The 19,816-nt window shown below is 50.0% G+C and overlaps 1 protein-coding gene across 1 annotated transcript in view; it reads right to left on the bottom strand.

The window, feature by feature from the left end:
• The window catches only part of trpm2 (transient receptor potential cation channel, subfamily M, member 2), a 410,019-nt gene that overhangs the window by 105,057 nt on the left and 285,146 nt on the right, over positions 1 to 19,816 (bottom strand). The window contains exons 24-28 of the mRNA XM_070876247.1: positions 16,344 to 16,525; positions 15,515 to 15,647; positions 14,974 to 15,064; positions 9,026 to 9,113; positions 7,701 to 7,849 (exon numbers count right to left, since the gene is read on the bottom strand). Coding sequence (XP_070732348.1) covers positions 7,701 to 7,849; positions 9,026 to 9,113; positions 14,974 to 15,064; positions 15,515 to 15,647; positions 16,344 to 16,525 — 643 coding nt within the window. The remainder of the gene's footprint in view (positions 1 to 7,700; positions 7,850 to 9,025; positions 9,114 to 14,973; positions 15,065 to 15,514; positions 15,648 to 16,343; positions 16,526 to 19,816) is intronic.

Genomic DNA, 19,816 nt, shown 5'->3' with positions numbered 1-19,816 from the left:
ATGGACAGGATGAGCTCGGAAAGGTCATGAGGGGAGATTGGAGAGAAACTGGAGAAAGATGTGAGGTCAGGACTAGGGTAAGGGGCTTCCTTAGAGGAAGTTTGGCCCGGTGGGCTAGGGGAAGGAAGGGAAGAGGCAGAGGCAGCCGAACGGATGGTCACAATCTTAGAGACAAAGAAGCCCATGAGCTCCTCACACTTATTGTCGGAGGTGAGGGTGGAGACTGGGGAGAGGGGTTTAAAAAGACGGTTAGCAGTGGAGAATAGAAGCCGGGGTTTATCTTTACATTCCAGAATGATTCTGGAATAACGAGCGATTTTGGCAGACGAGAGCAGGACCCGATAATGCTTTATGTGGTCCAGCCAGATCTGGCAGTGAATGGCTAAACCAGTTGTCCCTTGGACTTAAGGGAGCGAAGATCGGGCTGTACCAGGGGAATGGCCAGGTTGAGGGAGAGTAATTGTTTTAACAGGGACTAGGGCATCAAAGGTGGTGGTGAGGGTGTGATTGAGCAGATCGGTAGCTGCAGAGATGCCATGGTGAATGGAGGGCCAAACACTGGACAGTTGGGAGTTGATAAGTGCACTTGTAAGAAAGTCGAGAGAGAGATTTTTCCAGGGCGAACACAGAAGGAGGTAGTGTTGGGGGGTGGGGTGTAAGGGGGATGTGGGTGGAGAGTGCTACGAGGAAGTGGTCAGAGATGGCCTTATCTGTGATTGAAACGATGCGAGTAGCGAGGCCACGAGAGATGGCAAGGTCGAGGGGCTGGCCGTGAATACGGGTTGGGGAGTTTACATGGAGTGTGAGATTAAAGGAGGACAGGAGGCCAGTGAACTCAGAGGAGAGAGAGCATGATGAATTGAGATGGAGGTTGAAATCACCGAGGATGAGATGTCGACCGAGGGAGGAACGCAGTGAAGAGATATCAGTAATAAAATGTTTAAGGTACTTGGGTGGGCGGTAGAGAACGAGAATTTTAAATGAGAGAGGAGAGAGGGGTGGAATAGGGTGAGATGCTCAAAGGAGGAGAAAGTGCCGGAGGAGTAGGGGACAGAGCAAGGTGTGATTTGCTGATGAGAGCCACACCGCCACCATGGCAGTCTGAGTGGGGCAAGTGGTGGGAGGTACAGCCAGACGGGGAGGCTTCACTTAAGGGTAAGGTATCATCGCCCTTCAATCAGGTTTCCATCAGGGCCATTATGTCGATGAGAGAGTAGGATGGGACAGTTGGGGTTGCTGCTGATAAGGAGGCAGCCACAACTGCCTCGATGAGCCCTTCATTGGATGCCAAGAGAGGCACAGAGGGAAGCTGTAGGTTTATCAAGGAGAGAGTCAAGCCTGGGACGGTGACGGGATAGTAGGAAGGTCGAAGAGTAATGGAGGATTGGGGTAGAGATTTGGAAGGGAAGAGTATCAGAGAGGCGAGATCAAAGGAGGCATGATGACAGGGGAGAATGGTCCGGGATAGATAAAGAGAAAAGTAAAGAGGGGCAAAAGTGGAAAAGTATTGACTGGCTCGTGTCCGGAGCGCAAATGGACAGGGGAAAAGCTCAGGTTACAACGATTTTAAATTGCACCTGTAAATCAAGTGCGTCCTTGTTAAAGGGGGAAGCACTAAAACCGACACAATTAAACAAATTAAACTTTAGTCAGTAACTTAAGTCAAATTAAAATTTGGTTGCCGGGGTGATGATGCACTCCAGTCCCTCCGGTGCCCACCTCTCGCGGAAGGCCGCGAGCGTACCGTTGGACACCGCGTGCTCCATCTCCAGGGACACCCTGGCTCGGATGTAACCGCGGAAGAGAGGCAGGCAGTCGGGCTAAACGACCCCCTCGACCGCCCGTTGCCTGGACGGGTTAATGGCCATCTTGGCCATGCCCAGGAGCAGTCCTACGAGGAGGCCTTTCGACCTGCCCACTCCCCTCCGCACAAGGTGCCCAAAGATCAGGAGTGTGGGACTGAAGTGCAACCAGAATTTGAGGAGCAACCCCTTCAAATATTGGAACAGGGGCTGCAACCTCGCACATTCGACATGGAACACGGACTCTTCTAGACTGCAGAAATTACAGGCGGCCTGGGAGTCCGTGAAACGACTTAAAAAGCTATTGCACAGGACTGCTCCATGCAACACCCTCCAGACCAAGATCTCAATAAATAGAGGGAGGACTCCCACATAGAGTGCACTCCATTGGGGACTCCCGCATCTTCCGGACGGTAAAATGGTGCGCCATGGCTTGTCCAGACGGCAGACGAGGATGGCAAAGTGTGCAAGAGCAGCCCATGCAGGAATAGAGTCGCCATCAAGCGCAGTTCTCCCCCGTCTGGAGTGACGGCTGTCCTTCGGGAGCCGCTGCTCAGGAATCCGTACCTCCACGACTGCGGTTTTAGGGGGCAGGCGGATGAGAGGGCTGTGGCTGGCAAGGTGACCAGGGTCAGGGATCTGCTTGATGGTGTAGGAGCGGGCTGGATGGTGCCAGAGGAGCTGGCACGGCACCTATCCTGGGCCGCCGCACGGCCGGTGCCATCGAGTCGCTAAAAACAACGCTGGGCCCTGACTCCGTTAGGTGTGTCGAGGAGGCTTCAGTACGTGGGGAGATCCCGTCCGAACTGACCCCCGTCCGGACAGAATTCCTCATCGGCGCCAAGCCCCGAAACCTCCCTCGAGAGCCGGCGTCTCACAACTTGAGCCTCCTCGAGGAAATCCCCTCTGTGCCTTTCAGTTCTGCGTGGAGGGGATTTCCCCGAGGCGGCTCAAGTTGTGAGACGCTGGCTCCTGAGGGAGGTTTCGGGGCTTGGCGCCAATGAGGAATTCCGTCCGGATGGGGGTCGGTTCGGACGGGATCTCCCCACGTAATGAAGCCTCCTCGACACACTTAACGGAGTCAGGGCCCAGCGCTGTTTTTAACGACTCGATGGCATTGGCCGCGTGCCAGACGTCGGCCCAGGATAGGTGCCGTGCCAGCTCCTCTGGCACCATCCAGCCCGCTCCTCCACCATCGAACAGATCCCTGACCCTGGTCACCTTGCCAGCCACAGCCCTCTCGTCCGTCTGCCCCCTAAAACCGCGGTCGTGGAGGTACGGATTCCTGAGCAGCGGCTCCCGAAGGACAGCCGTCACTCCAGACGGGGGAGAACTGCGCTTGGTGACGACTCTATTCCAGACCCTGATGAGTTCCTGGTAAAAGACAGGCAGCCCCCACAAGGCGGTCCTGACGCCCCCCAGGCTCACAAACAGGAGCCGTGTGTCATAATTAAGGCAGTACTGCTCGCGGAAGAAATACGTCGCCAGCGCACGCCACCTAGGAGGGGGCTTGACGTACAGGTATCTCTGCAGGGTCTGAAGACAGAAAGTCGTTGCCTGGGTGCTGACGCACACCAACGTCTGACTGCCCTCCCTAAGCAGGAGACTCAGAACCGTGGCAGAGACCCAGTGCTTCCTGTTGTTCCAGAAGAAGTTGACCAGCTTCTTCTGTATCTTGGTGACAAATGCAGGGGGAGGGGTCAAAGTGACCAGCCGGTACCACAGCATAGCGACGACCAGCTGGTTTATGACTAGTGCTCGACCCCTGTAGGACAGCACTTGGAGCAGTCCTGTCCAGCGCCCTAGGCGAGCGGCGACTTTGGCCTCCAGCTCCTGCCGGTTCGCCGGCCAGGCTTCCTCGACGCTCAGGTTACATAGGCCTATCTACATTTCTTACATAATCCTTGCCCGCTTGCAGCTGTGTAGTCCCTTTGGAAAGGCACAACCAAAAAAAACACACGTTTCGAATGGATCAAAAAATTATTATACCCAGGACATTCGATACCCGAATGTTACAATAAATTGTTCCAATATATATAAATCGTCAACTGTCAGCCCACAGGTGCAAACTTAAATGGAACAAGCTGACCGCCTGAAAACAAGGACCATAAATCCAGCAAAAACTGTTCTTCTATTTAAGTGATTGTCCCTCCACAGGTTCAGTGAGCATAGGTACCGAAGCCTGGTCTGCTGATTCCCAGAAGGTTTACAGGATCAGGACACCTCAGTGTGTAGTTTCCTCCCTCTCTCTCCCTCAGTTGACAAGTAGCAAGATGGAGGTTCTCTTCAACTCCCTCTCCAAAGCTTTTTTAAGAGTCAAAAACAAAGGGTAATAAAGGGCTGAAATGGCACTTAAAAGGTAGCTGGTTGGGCCCGGGAGGTGGGCTTGTTGTAGGCAAGCTTAGATACCCTTCTTGCACCAATGTACTCAATGTTTTAGCACCCATACTATGCCTTTCGCTGCAACAGAAATGATTGCTGATTGCCTTTTACAAGTCCAGTTCAGCTTGGTGAACAGATCTAATCGCTCCCAGGGTTACTTCAGCCGGCGTTCCATCTGTCTGGCCGGCTGAAATTTGCTAACTATTCTGTTATAGAAAACAGTCCGCGGGAGATTTCCGTTAACAGACGGGAGAGTTAGTGTACTAGAGGGATGGGTACAGATGAGAGTGTTAGTGTACCAGAAGGATGGGTACTGATGAGAGAGTTAGTGTACCAGAGGGATGGGTACTGATGAGAGAGTTAGTGTACTAGAGGGATGGGTACTGATGAGAGAGTTAGTGTACCAGAGGGATGGGTACTGATGAGAGAGTTAGTGTACTAGAGGGATGGATACTGATGAGAGAGTTAGTGTACTAGAGGGATGGGTACCGATGAGAGAGTTAGTGTACCAGAGGGATGGGTACTGATGAGAGAGTTAGTGTACCAGAGGGATGGGTACTGATGAGAGAGTTAGTGTACCAGAGGGATGGGTACTGATGAGAGAGTTAGTGTACCAGAGGGATGGGTACTGATGAGAGAGTTAGTGTACCAGAAGGATGGGTACTGATGAGAGTGTTAGTGTACCAGAGGGATGGGTACTGATGAGAGAGTTAGTGTACCAGAAGGATGGGTACTGATGAGAGAGTTAGTGTACCAGAGGGATGGGTACTGATGAGAGTGTTAGTATACTAGAGGGATGGGTACTGATGAGAGAGTTAGTGTACCAGAGGGATGGGTACTGATGAGAGAGTTAGTGTACCAGAAGGATGGGTATTGATGAGAGAGTTAGTGTACCAGAGGGATGGGTACTGATGAGAGTGTTAGTATACTAGGGGGATGGGTACTGATGAGAGAGTTAGTGTACCAGAGGGATGGGTACTGATGAGAGAGTTAGTGTACTAGAGGGATGGGCTTCAGTGGGAGAGTTGGGATACTAGAGGGATGGGATTTAGTGAGAGAAGGAGTGTACCAGAGAGATGGGCTTCGATGGGAGAGTTAGCATATCAGGGGGAGGGGCTTTGAAGGGTGAGTTAGTTTACCAGAGGGACAGGGTTCAATGGGGAGTTAGTGTATCAGTGGGATGGTCTTTGAAGGAAGTTTTAATCTTGCAGAGGGAGCGACCTCAATGGGAGAGTTTTGCCATGTTTTGCCGTGTTTTGCTGAACCACCTATGAAGGTATTACTCTTCCATCACCCTGGCTGTATCCCTTTGACAGATGGCACCATACAAAGTTGCCTTCACATGCAGCCGTTTATATCTGATCAATAAACCCATCTCTCTGGTACACTAGTTATCCATTGACGGCCATCCCTCGCCTGCCAACTTCATCTAAACATCATAAAAATATCGTTCTTCTGTGTCCAGCGAAGTTGAAAGTTGAATATTGTACATTGGTCTACATATCCACTTGAGCCTCTAAATGCTCAAGATCTTTTTACAAGTTAATTACAGGATCTGGTTGTATCAATGGGATAATCAAACAGCGAGTGAGATTGCTTCAATTGAAAAGTTACTGGACACAGTTAATATAAAGAAATTCCTATCAAGAGAAAGCAATAGCAGTCCCATCCAATTAACTATTTCCTAACAGTTGCAATATGTGATCCCTAACGGAGCTATTAGAGAGACGTTAGAGAGGGTGCAGAAAAGATTTACAAGAATGATTCCAGGGATGAGGGACTTCAGTTATGTGGATAGACAGGAGAAGCTGGAGTTGCTCTCCTTAGAGCAGAGACAGTTGAGAGGCGATTTGATAAAGGTTTTTAAATTCATGAGGGGTCTGGACAGAGTAGATAGAGAGAAACTGATCCCATTGGCAGGAGTGCCGAGAACCACCGGACACAGATTTAAGATGATTGGCCGAAGAACCAAAGATGACATGAGTAAATTTTTTTTTACGGAGCATGTGGTTAGGATCTGGAATGCACTGCCTGAAAGGCTGGTGGAGGCAGATTCAATCGTGGCTTTCAAAAGGGAATTGGATAAGTTCCTGAAGGAAAAAGATTTGCAGGGCTACGGGGAAAGGGCGAGGAAGTGGGACTAGCTGAAGTGCTCTTGCAGAAAGCCGGCACGGGCTCGACGGGCCGAATGGCCTCCTTCTGTGCTGTCACCATTCTATGATTCCATTATATTTCCAAGGGGAAAGGTTGTGACTGATTGCCAGATTATCCTGGTGTAGCCGAGGAATAACAGGCCTGAACAGGCATGGCTGCTTCTTGGCCTTGGCAGACACTTGCTGACCTACCTCCTGCTACATCTGCCTGCTGTTGTCTATCAGGTTCTTGTTGCACATTTCACAAATAGACTAGGGCCACCTATGCTGTGTTAAATCTGCTTCCCAAGGCAGAGGCTGGCAAAACTTAGCCTGACACAATGCACAGTGAGAGGCTCCCAGCAAACCATGTGGGTGGGGACACACGCTCGGAACTACCTGCATTACATTGGGATAGAAATTCGGTCGCGCCTCTGTTGCGGCGTTAATCCAGGCGGTACTTTTAGTGCCTTGAAAAAGTTTGCGCCTCCCGCCCAGAAATTCATCAGAATCGGTCGAAGAACTGACAGGTGATAAATCAGCCATTGCACACCAGAGCTGAGGTGGCGGGGGGGGGGGCGCGGGGGGCGATAACAAAAGTTTGGTCGGTACATTTTGCAGACCTATTGTGCATGCGCGGAACTCCGAGTCAGATCCTGGGAAAAGCTGAGTCTCAAAGGCACAGCATAGTAATGCACCCATTAAAGTTTTCAAAATCACTTGTTTTCAACCTGTACTGTTATGTCTGTCTGACGCTGCAAACTCGGAGGCTCACCACCGTGCTGTGTGTAAACGTTGCACTGACTGTGACCTCTGAGGGAGGCGCTTCCTCATCCCTTTAAGTAGCCACCAGTTAACGACTCTGCAAGCCTGTACCGACTGATTTTCCAGACGTTGTTCCGCTAAATGAGGCGGCTGCACCTAATTTACCGACTGGGGTGCAAGTGTGGGTGTTGCACAAGAACTTACATCAGGATCGAACTGATCGTCAACAACCAGGCACTACTGGTTTGCACCCCATGAGCCTCTAATGAATTTTTGGTTGGGGCGCTAAAACCTGCTCTCCCGGTTGGTAGCCTCTTATGCTCCCATTAATGCCCCCTCTGGCTGCTAACTAAGGCGTTAGACAACCGAAAATCGTGTTTAACCAAATGATGTTGTTTCTATTGCTCACAGTCTGCATTCCATCTGAAAGGGTGACATTACCAAGAAAATAGGCTTCCTGATCTGGCCCAGCACTGGAGTCACTGAGGAGACAGGGCCTGGCTGACATGCAGCATTTGAACTGTACATGTAACGATCGGGCAGTCTGAGAATACAAACAAGTTCTGGGAATAGAAATTAAAACAGTGAATGTGGGACAGATCCCAGCAACATTCCGTACCTCCCAAGGGACCTTCTCATCGGGCACAGGGAAGCGTTCAATGTTGGTATCTGGGTACATCAAGCTTCGGGCATTAACATGGTACAGAGGCTTAGAATCCTTCTCTTCACCTTCACTTTCTTCCTCTTTATTTTTGCTGTCACAAATTACTGAACGGAAAAAAATAAATGGCATTGACGAACATTATCAATCCACCTTTCTCGCTGAGTGCTCATTAACAAAGGGTCATGACTGCTGGAACATTTTCCATTTCAAGCACTCAACGGCAGTAGCAAACACTCCCAGGCAAGGTACAGCAGGGGGTAGATACAGAGTAAAGCTCCCTCTACACTGCCCCATCAAACACTCCCAGGCAAGGTACAGCAGGGGGTAGATACAGAGTAAAGCTCCCTCTACACTGCCCCGTCAAACACTCCCAGGCAAGGTACAGCAGGGGTTAGATACAGAGTAAAGCTCCCCCTGTGCCATTGGATTCTGATGAAAGGTCATTAACCTGAAATAGTAATTCTGTTTCTCTCCAGATGTTTCCAGCCTTTTCCTGTTCTCGTGTCCAGCATGTGCAGTATTATGTATTTGATTTAATGTTTGTGGCGACTTTGTTTGAATCCTAACCCAGGGTTATAACTGCAGCAGATCAACCCAGGGTGGGGAGACCTTTCTTGGCTCAGTTTTATGGCTTTAGGCCACACTGCTCCTTTTTACTTTTCCTGGCATCCTTAAAACTGAAAACGAGCGATAGACAGAAGAACATTCTAGTGTGTTCGTTGATTAGTCCTGTCCGCATTCCGTGGGCCGGGATCGGGAGCTTTGCAATGGCCTCATCGCAATACTGTTGCCTTATTGGTGGATAAATCCTAAATCAGATCAATCCATTAGTATCAACAGCTTAAGCTCTCTTGCAATTAATGGGCCCCCTGAGCCTCTGATATTCACCCCATGTCACGCATAAAGACACTCCTGCATTAGACTTGATGCACCACCCAGAAAAATAACCATGAACCCTGCTGAGATTGACCCACTGAGCTTCCAGCTCTACCATGGTCCTCCAAACCCAAGCCCTTACTGACAGGGAAACGCAGGGAGCACAGTCTACACCATCATGCATGACATCAGTTACCGGCTGCTTGACATTCAATGGCAACTCCGTCAGCATTCCCCGTTTGGAAGGCACTGTGTCTTTTAAACCATCTGGCTGCGATGGGAGGGGCTGGTGAATGAAAGCAGATTAAGCACCCACCACGCTTTTTTTACCCCACTCCTTGTGGTTCCGGCATGTGTCCCGGAGGGCGGGAGTTGAACAGAGTTTTACTGAGTAGAAAACGTACCAAGCGTAGGCGCACTTTCCCTGGAGCCAAAATCCTTTTCGATGAGTGCGTTCATGATCCAGTTTAAGGCCCGCGTGTTCTGGAGCATCTAAAGGACCAAATTATAGCAATGTCTTAGCAAAGCTGTTACTTACAGATTGACAGAAAATAACTTCATTTGCTTGGGGGAGGGAAAATCATGATCTGGGGGGAGTGGGAGTCTCCAAAATGAGGGCAACGAGGTCTCAGAGCAAATTGGCAGATGAATACATGTCATCAAGGGAGATGGGAAGGAAGAGAGGATCCCGAAAGTTGGAAATCCAGGCCAGGATTGTAATGAGGACCCTCCAAAAAAGATCTGGACATTTTTTTGAAAATGTTGGCAATGTGGCCCCCTTGGAAAGGGGGAGCCTTCCAGCAGTTTCCAGGGAACAGTGGGAGTGATGCGACAATTGGATGGGGAGGGGTGGGGTGCTGCTGGGGAGAGGAACCTGGATAGACCACTCTTCAGCCAGACTCTCTGGACTCAATAACATGGTAGCAGTGGCACCTGCCATTGCCGGGGAAACCAGGGCCCAGTGATGGAGACACCTGCCTTTTGCTGGGGAAACCAGAACCCCAGTGATGGAGGCACCTGCCGTTGCTGGGGAAACCAGGGTCCCAGTGTTACAGAGACCTGCCTTTTGCCGGGGAGACCAGGACCCCAGTGATGGAGATACCTGTCGTTGCCGGAGAAACCAGAACCCCAGTGATGTACACACCTGTCTTTGCCGGGGAAACCAGAGCCCAGTGATGGAGACACCTGTCGTTGCCAGGGAAACCAGGGCCCCAGTGGTACAGACATTTGCTGTTGCCGGGGAAAGCAGGGCCCCAATGATGGAGACACCAGCTGTTGTTGGGGTAATCAGGGCCTCAGTGATGGAGACACCTGTCGTTGTCGAGGGAACCAGGGTTTCAGTGATGGAGACACCAGCTTTTGCTGGGGAAACCAGGGCCCAGTGATGGAGACACCAGCTGTTGTTGGGGAAAGCAGGGCCGCAGTGACACCTGCTGCCACATCTCGACACTTCCTACAGAACGTGTCCGTCCTGCAGAGCTTCGAGGCCGTTGAGTCTGAAATGCAGAGGTTAGGAAATATGATTGACATGTCCCTTTACACTGCGAGTAGTACCTGTCATGTATGTAACCTCTATGTAACACCACTGCAATACTGTATATACTTAAGCAAGGCACACCTTGACCACAGGGGGTGAACTTGTGGGAGACACCCCTTACCTGGTCATCCAGGTATATAAAGGGAAGTCCCACGCAGGGTCATCACTTCTTGGTCCTGTGAATAAAAGTTCAGGTCATAGAGTGACCTTATCCATAGAGTGTGCCTCGTGTGGGTTTTGTGCCATTGAGTAAGGACATTACATTGGCGACGAGAAACGGGAATCAACGACCCATGAGAATGGCCACCGGTAGCACAGAGGAACGGTACTGTGTTGGTGAGGACTGGGACGATTTCATTGAGAGGCTCCAGCAAAGCTTTGTCACGAAAGAATGGCTGGGAGATGCAAGGGCCGACAAGCGAAGGGCCCATCTGCTGACCAGCTGTGGACCTAAGACTTACGCGCTCATGAAGGACCTACTAGCACCCGAAAATCCGGCGAACAAAACCTTTGAAGAGCTCAGCAAACTAATCGGTGAGCACCTCAAACCGGCGAGCAGCATACACATGGCCCGACACAGATTCTATACCCACTGAAGTCGTGAAGGACAGAGCATACCGGACTTTGTTGCGGACTTCTGGCATTTGGCCAGCCTCTGTAAGTTCATAGAAGCCTGCAGGGGGAGAAGTTAAAGGACTTCTTTATTGAGGGCATCGGTCATGCGGGGATTTTACAAAAGTTAATTGAGACCAAGGACTTGACTTTGGAAGCGGCGGCGTTGATGGCTCAGACTTTCATGGCAGGGGAGGAGGAAACCAAAATAATATATACGCGCAATTCTGCCTCCAACGCGGCGGGGAATCAGGGAGTCAATATCATAAACGCGACTCAGAGCCCTGCAGGCAGGCAAGGGTAGTTCGAGACACCCCAGGCAGCAATAGACCCCAGAGTAGGTTTTCAACAGAGACAATGGCAGGCTAACGGACATTTACGCCATCACAGTGGACAATGCGGTCTGGGATGGGGCCATTGACACCCACTGACAGGGTACTCAAGAGCAGTCAAAGGGACAATCAGCGAGGAATGCTGGGTCATAGCTCCTTTGTTCACAACAATGGGAATCTCAGCTCATGCTGGAGGTGTGGGGGCAAACACTTTGCCAGGGCTTGCAGGTTTCAACAATTTGTCTGCAGAAATTGCAACCTCAGTGGCCATTTAGCTCGAATGTGCAGGAAGCCTGTAACCAGACTAATTTACGAGTCGGATGGACCAGAAGAGGGGTCTGTGAGCCAGGATGACTCTTGGGGCAAATCAATGGACGCTGAAATTCAGCGGGTTCATGTGGCAAACATTCACAGCTCATATACCAAAACGCCACCAATGATGATGAAGATTTTATTAAACGGCATCCCTGTACGCATGGGGGCCAGCCAGTCACTCATGTGCGTTCAACAATTCGAAAAGCTATGGCCACTCAAAGCCAGACTAGAATGCATTGAGACACAACTATGAAGTATACCAAAGAAATCATTCCAGTGCTAGGCAGTGCAATGTTGGCGGTCACACACAATGGATCAGTGAACCGGCTGCCGCTCTGGATTGTCTCAGGCAATGGTCCCGCACTGTTGGGGAGGAGCTGGTTAGCTGAGATGAACTGGAAATGGGGGGATGTGCATGTAATGTCATCTGTGGAGCGAAGTTCGTGCTCACAAGTGCTACAACAATTTGAGTCACGATTCCAACCTGGCATCGGGACGTTCAAAGGTACCAAAGTGGTGATACACATCACCCCGGATGCCAGATCAGTACACCACAAAGCCAGAGCTGTGCCGTATGTGATGCAGGAGAAAATTGAGACCGAATTGGACCATTTGCTGAGAGAGGGCATCATCTCGCCCGTTGAATTCAGCGACTGGGCGAGCCCCATCATTCCTGTCCTAAAAGCGGATGGTTCTGTCAGGATCTGTGGCGATGACAAGGCCACTATCAATTGGGTGTCCCTACAAGACCAATACCCGCTCCCGAGAGTGGAGGATCTTTTCGCCACGCTGGCAGGCGGCAAGCTGTTTACCAAGCTGGATCGCATTTCAGCCTACATGACCCAAGAACTGGCCGACGAATCTAAACTACTGACCACCATCACAACGCACAAGGGACTGTTCGCTTACAACAGGTGCCCGTTTGGCATTCGATCAGCGGCCGCGATTTTTCAAAGAAACATGGAAAGCCTGCTCAAATCCATTCCTGGAACAATAGTATTTCAGGATGACATCCTCATCATGGGTCGTGACACCGAGGAACACCTCCATAACCTGGAGGAGTGCTACACCGACTGGATCGGATAGGCCTGCGACTCAAGAAGTCTAAATGTGTGTTTTTGGTTCCTGACGTTGAGTTCCTGGGCAGGAGGGTTGCTGCAGATGGGATTCGGCCCACCGAATCCAAAACAGAGGCGATTCGACGAGCGCCCAGGCCCGGCAACACATCGGAGTTGCTTTCATTTCTGGAACTCTTGAACTATTTTGGGAACTTTCTGCCGAACTTAAGCACGTTGTTGGAGCCGCTTCACGTGCTCCTGCATAAGGGTTGTGATTGGTTTTGGGGGGACTGTCAAGAACGGGCTTTCAATCGGGCGTGGAACCTACTTTGTTCAAATAAGTTATTGACCCTGTACGACCCCTGTAAGAAATTGGTTCTGACATGTGATGCATCGTCCTATGGGGTTGGATACGTGTTGCAGCAGAGTAATGCTGAGGGCCAACTACAACTTGTGGCTTATGTTTCCAGGCCGCTCTCTTAAGCAGAACGGGGATATGGGATGGTTGAAAAGGAAGCACTCGCATGTGTCTATGGTGTAAAAAAAATGCATCAGTACCTTTTTGGCAGAAGGTTCGAATTAGAAACGGACCACAAGCCATTAACATCCCGTTGTCAGACAGCAAGGCTGTGAATGCCAACGCGCCAGCTCGCGTACAGCGATGGGCCCTCACATTGGCTGCTTATGATTACTCCATCCGGCACTGGCCTGGCACTGAAAATTGTGCTGACGCGCTCAGCAAGCTTCCACTGGCCACCACCGAGGGGGCAGCGGAACAAAGCGCTGAGATGGTCATGGCCGTTGATGCCTTTGACAGTGCAGGCTCCCCCATCACAGCCTGCCAGATCAAAATCTGGACAAACAGAGATCCCCTCCTATTTCTGATTAAGAAATGTGTCCTGACTGGGAATTGGATGCCCGCACACGGAGCATGCCCTGAGGAGGTCAGACCGTTCCACAGATGGATGGATGAACTCTCCATCCAAGCTGACTGCCTACTATGGGGCAGCCGGGTAGTCATGCCCCAGAGGGGCAGGGAGGCATTCATCAGAGAACTCCACAGCGAGCATCCAGGCATCATGCTGATGAAGGCCATTGCCCAGTCACATGTTTGGTGGCCTGGAATTGATTCAGACCTGGAACACTGTGTTCGCAGGTGCACGACGTGTGCCCAGCTGGGTAATGCCCCCAGGGAGGCCCCGCTCAGCCCGTGGCCCTGGCCCACCAGGCCATGGTCACGTATTCATGTAGACTACGCGGGCCCGTTCATGGGGAAAATGTTTCTCATTGTGGTAGATGTGTAATCGAAATGGATCGAGTGCATCATTTTGAATTCATGCATGACATCCACTACTTTGGAGAGTCTACGTGCGGTCTTTGCAACCCATGGCTTGCCGGACATCCTTGTTAGCGATAATGGCCCATGATTCACGAACTACGAATTCCGGGAGTTCATGTCGGGCAATGGCATCAACCATGTCATGACAACACCGTTCAAGCCAGCCTCCAATGGCCAGGCGGAACGTGCGGTCCAAATCATTAAACAAGGCATGCTCAGGATTCAAGGACCCTCCCTTCAAAGCCGCCTATCCCGCCTCCTGCTGGCCTATAGATCCCGACCGCACTCGCTCATGGGGGTCCCGCCCGCTGAGCTACTTATGAAATGAACACTCAAAACTCGGTTGTCCCTCATTCACCCAGTCCTGACCGACATAGTTGAGGGCAAGCTCCAGTCCCAAAACGAGTACCATGACCGAAATTCAAGGGGGAGATGTATAGAAATAAATGACCCCGTATTTGTCCTCAATCACGCCCTGGGCCCAAATGGCTTGAGGGTACTGTAATAGACAAAGAGGAGAACAGGGTCATCGTGGTTAAACTTAACAATGGGCAGATATGCCGTAAGCATCTGGACCAAGTAAAAAAAAGGTTCAGCATGGACACTGAGGAACCTGAAGAAGATCATGAGATGGTATTCACACCACCGCCAGCGAACGAACAACAAGAACATTCAGCAGCATGCACAGTCCCGGTGATCAGCCAGACAGGCTGGAATCACCACAGGTGACAGACACGCATACCAAGGCTCAACAACCAGAGCCCCAACTGCGGCGCTCCACGAGAGAGCGCAGACCACCTGAAAGACTTAACCTATGATCCCAATAAGACTTTGGCGGGGGGTGGGGGGTGGGAGGTGATGTCATGTATGTAACCTCTATGTAACACCACTGCAATAGTGTATATACTTAAGCAATGCACACCTTGACCACAGGGAGTGAACTTGTGAGAGACACTCCTTACCTGGTTATCCAGGTATATAAAGGGAGGTCCCACGCAGGGTCATCACGTCTTGGTCCTGTGAATAAAGGTTCAGGTCATAGAGTGACCTTGTCCATAGAATGTGCCTCGTGTGGGTTTTGTGCCATTGAGTAAGGACATTACAGTACCTACACTCGCTCCCTTCCTTTGCCCACCCATCCCTCCCCAGTAAAGAGAACCTGTTCCTCCAGGTGCGAGATTCTCTGCTCCACGATCCCGGCTTTGTTGCTTTCTCTGGTCACCTCGAGTATCTCCGCCACTGAGTCCACCCTGGAAAATACAATTGTACAGAGGCTGTAAAAGAAAGGGTCAAAGCTCCTTGAAGAGCAGAAGAATGCGGGGAGAGGGTCTTCACACATGAAAGCATATAGTTCTTGGTGCAGGTAAGTGCTGGAACTGGGATGAGGGTGGAAGGAAAAAGCAAAAGAGAGAAAGAAAGGTTGGTGAGGTTGGTGTTAAGGGGACTCTCCTTCTTTTGACAGTCAGGTTCTGTTGAGCTACGCTGGAAAGTGCGCACATTGGGTGAGGACAGGATCGGTGGTGCCAAATCAGTAGAATATGTTTCTGATACTCACAGTCGTGGGCACACGTGTGACAAAATGAGCAAGGTACTGGTGCTAGGGCCCCAGTAAGCTGGGGGTCAGCCAAGTCAGGAGAGCAGGAGGAGAAGGCAGAGAACCAGGCTAATAGGGGTGGGGGTTTTGAAGCATGCATACTCACTTTTCCAAGGTGCAGTTGATCTGCTGGTTTAGACTCTGGCTCTGATTACGCTTCAGTTTGATCAGGTAATTCTCCTTAATTATGGCCTCCCAGGACAAAATCTCAGCTTCCTCTTTCTCATCCAGCTGCTTCTCTGTAAGAGGCATTTGCAGAACTCAGCTCCTGATTAGATATTTCTGTGCTGCAGACGTTGGCAGGTAGGGACGGGGGGGGGGGGGGGGGCGGTAGCTGGCTGGTGGGCCTCTCAGCATCTACCCTGTCAATCCCTCTGAGAATCTTATGTTTCAATGAGATCACCTCTCGTTCTTCAAAACTCCAGAGAGTTATAGGCCCAATCTACTCAATCTCTCTTCATTGGACAACCCTCTCATCCCAGGAATCAGTCTAGTGAACCCTCACGGCAAGTATATCCTTCCTTCGGTAAGGAGACCAAAACTGTGCACAGTACTCCAGGTGTGGTCTCCTCCAAGGCCCTGCACAATTGTAGCAAGACCTCCTTAATCTTATACTCCAATACTCTTGCAATAAAGGACAACATACCTAACACCTCTGTCCGATAGCACAAACGTTTTCTTTTTTCTCCAAAGTGTCTCCCAATTCCCCCACGTCACTCACTGAGGTCCAAAGTCCATGGAAGTAGGATTTGCATTCCTAATTGCTTCCTGTACCTACATGTTAACTTTCAGTGATTTGTGTACAAGGACACCAAAATCCCTCTGAATACAAACATTTACTAGTCTCTCACTTTTTCAAAACGATTCTGCTTTTCCATTCTTCCTACCACAATGGATAATTTGCAGTGAGACGTCTAATGGAGGAAGGCACTTACTGAACTTCTTGTGCTTCTGTTTGGATTTTCTCTGGGTCACACGTTCAAATAAGAGGAAGGCGTGACTGAATATGATGAAGGGAGGGGGTGCAGGCGGACGGCTGTAATACTCCTCGATCAGCGAGTACCTCTGGAACTTCCAGATCTTGTCCGTATTATCCTGGACCACTTGAAAGGTATAGCTGAGCAAAGAAAGAGCAGAGAGAAGGTGAACATGAGTGAGGTGCTTAAATATCCCTGCATTTCCTGAAGGACCAGGAACCCCGTTGGCTTCGTTGGAATCTCAGTATGTCTGAAAGCCCAAACAACCTTTTATTTTTCTCCAAAGTCTCTCCCCAGCCTCACTCACTGAGGTTCAAATGCCATGGAATTATACAATATTCCAGTACCGAAACAGGCCCATCGAGTTGTTGTTGGTGTTTATCCCCACATACACCACCAAAACGAATCCCACTCTCCCCCTCACTCCCCATACCCTTTAATACCCTACCCAGTCTAATCCCATTCTCCCCTCACTCCCCATACCCTTTAATATTCTACCCAGTCTAATCCCACTCTCCCCTCACTCCCCATACCCTTTAATACCCTACCCAGTCTAATCCCACTCTCTGCCACACCCTTTAATATCCCACTTAGTTCAATCGCACTCTCCTGCTCACTGACAGTAGAACTGGAAATTTGGTTGGCTATCACCTCCAGTTAGTGTCCCGGCGTGGTGAGAAAGTGTCACTAATGGCTTGATTTGAGTATGCATTTACATGAGTGCAGTGCTAACACGGCATCCTCGCCTCCTCCAAGCAATTCATAAGCGCCGTCTACAGAGAAGGGAGATTGGGAATGTGGGGCCATGAATGATGAGACTCCGTAGACATTGGGGCAGGAGGCCTTACCCCCACGGGTTTATTGGGAGCAAGTATCACACCTAGACATGTCTGAGCAGCAGTGCATTAGAAGGCTGTAATTCCAATGCCTTAACCGCTCTGGAGACAGCCTTCAGTACTCACCTGATCAAGTCTCGCGCTTCATTGTGGTCTGCTGCATGCTACACAACCTGGCCATCATGAGGGTCCAGGCATTACTGCTGGGGATTGCAGCTCCACCTCAGGAGGAGGAACAGGAAGAAGAGCATGACAATACACAGCATGGCGAGGCAGACGAGGAGGAAGATCAGCAGCCACGGAGGAGGAACCATGCCAATGCTGCCGCTGCAAGGGCCGCACGTCAGTGGCTTATCTTGCAGCGATTCTGATGAATCAACGACCAGATCACTGCGACCTTAGGTAAGCACCTCCCCTCACAGGCTGCGGCGGTGGCTAGATACTCCAGGGAGCAACGCAAGCAGGTTTGTGACTGCGACGAAGTGGAACTGGGTGACTACATTTGCTGTCACAGGAAAGCAGGGAAGTGATTGGTTGGTGAGTTCTCTCTCCTTTCTTGCTTTACTTGCTTAATTATTTAATCAACTGTTGAACAGCAGTAGTGTATGTTTTATTAAGGATCAGAATTCTGTGGCATTGTTGGGACTAACAATAAAACTTAATTAATTAACTAAATACATTAAGATGGCAGGATGGGTGATGTGTCAGTGCTGTAACATATGGGAGCTGGTGGACCCCATTGAGATCCACGGTGGCCACGTCTGCGGTAAGTGTCTGCAGCTCGAGCAACTTCAGCTCTGCATGGATGATCTGGAGTCCGAGCTGCAGACACTGTGACACGTCAGGGAGGGGAGAGTTACCTGGACACTGTGTTTTGGGGGTAGTCACACCCCTTGGGTTAACTAACTCAGATTTGACAAGTGGTCAAGAACAGGAGGGTGTGACTACGAGTGTGGAAGGTATGGGGATCCAGGAGGTAGCGATGGAGGAACCTCAGCTCTTGCTCTTGTCCAACAGGTTCGAGGCTTTTACTCCATGTGGACGAGGGGAGAGACTGCAGGTAACTGAGCAAACTGACCACAGCACCATGGTACAGGAAGCCATTCAAGCGGGGGGAGTAAATGAAATATTGTAGTAGTAGGGGACAGTATGATTAGGGGGATAGATACAGTTCTCTGCAGCCGTGAGCGTGAGTCCTGAAACTGTTTTGCCTGCTTGGTGCCAGGGTTAATGACATCTCCTTAGGGCTGGAGAGGAACTTGGAGTGGGAGGAGGTAGATCCAGTTGTCATGGTCCACCTGGGTACCAACGACATAGGTAGAACAGACAAGAAGGTTCTGCTAAGCGATTATGAGCAGCTAGGGGACAAATTAAAAAGCAGAACCATGAAGGTAATAATCTCTGGATTACTACCCGAGCCACAAGCAAATTTACATAGGTTAAATAAAATCAGAGAGCTAAAATCATGGCTCAAAGACTGGTGTGTGAGAAATGGGTTTTGCTTCCTTGGGCACTGGCACCAGTACTGGGCTAAGAGGGAGCTATTCCGTCGGGACGGACTCCACTTGGATCATGCTGGGGCTAGGGTCCTGGTGAACCGAATAACTAGGGCTGAAGAGAGAGCTTTAAACTAATTAGTTGGGGGGAGGGTTCAGGCGAGCAGAAACCGAAAAGCTCAAAGAATAAGGTGAAGGCAATAAAGCAGGGTAGCATTGGGGGAACGAAAACCAGAGCGTGACAGAATCTATAAAGAAAAGAGTGTATCAGAAACTGGGGCCATAGCAGGAGAAAATGTTAAGCAAACACATTTAAAAGAATTAAACATTCAGGGAACTTGACAATTCAGGAGGACAGACAGAAAGGAAAAGGAGGTGGGGTAGCTCTATTGATAATGGATGGAATCCCTGCAATAGTGAGAAATGATATTGGCTCAAATGATCAGGATGTTGAAACAGTTTGGGTGGAGATAAAGAATAATAAGGGGAAAAAGTCACTGGTGGGTGTAGTCTATAGGCCCCCTAACAGTAGCAACTCTGTTGGTCGGAGTATAAACCAGGAAATAGTGGGGGCTTGTAAAAAGGGAACAGCAATAAACATGGGTGATTTTAACCTCCATATTGATTGGACAAATCAAATTGGTCAGGGTAGCCTTGAGGAAGAGTTCATAGAGTGCATAAGGGACGGGTTCCTTGAGCAGTATGTAACGGAACCAACCAGTGGAGCGACTATTAGATCTGGTCCTGTGTAATGAGAACCAACTAGGGGGGAGGCCATCTTAGACTGGGTGTTGTGTAATGAGAGAGGATTAATTAGCAATCTCGTTGTGTGAGGCCTCTTGGGGAAGAGTGACCATAATATGGTGGAATTCTGCATTAGGATGGAGAATGAAACAGTTAATTCAGAGACCATGGTCCAGAACTTAAAGAAGGCTAACTTTGAAGGTATGAGGCATGAATTGGCTAGGATAGATTGGCGAATGATACTTAAGGGGTTGACTGTGGATGGGCAATAGCAGACATTTAGAGACCGCATGGATGAACTACAACAATTATACATCCCTGTCTGGCGTAAAAATAAAAAAGGGAAGGTGGCTCA

Source organism: Pristiophorus japonicus, chromosome 3 (assembly GCF_044704955.1).
Source record: "Pristiophorus japonicus isolate sPriJap1 chromosome 3, sPriJap1.hap1, whole genome shotgun sequence".
Classification (NCBI taxonomy): domain Eukaryota; kingdom Metazoa; phylum Chordata; class Chondrichthyes; family Pristiophoridae; genus Pristiophorus; species Pristiophorus japonicus.
The sequence above is the reverse complement of the archived record's forward strand: the minus strand, read 5'-3'. Positions and strand labels throughout refer to the sequence as shown.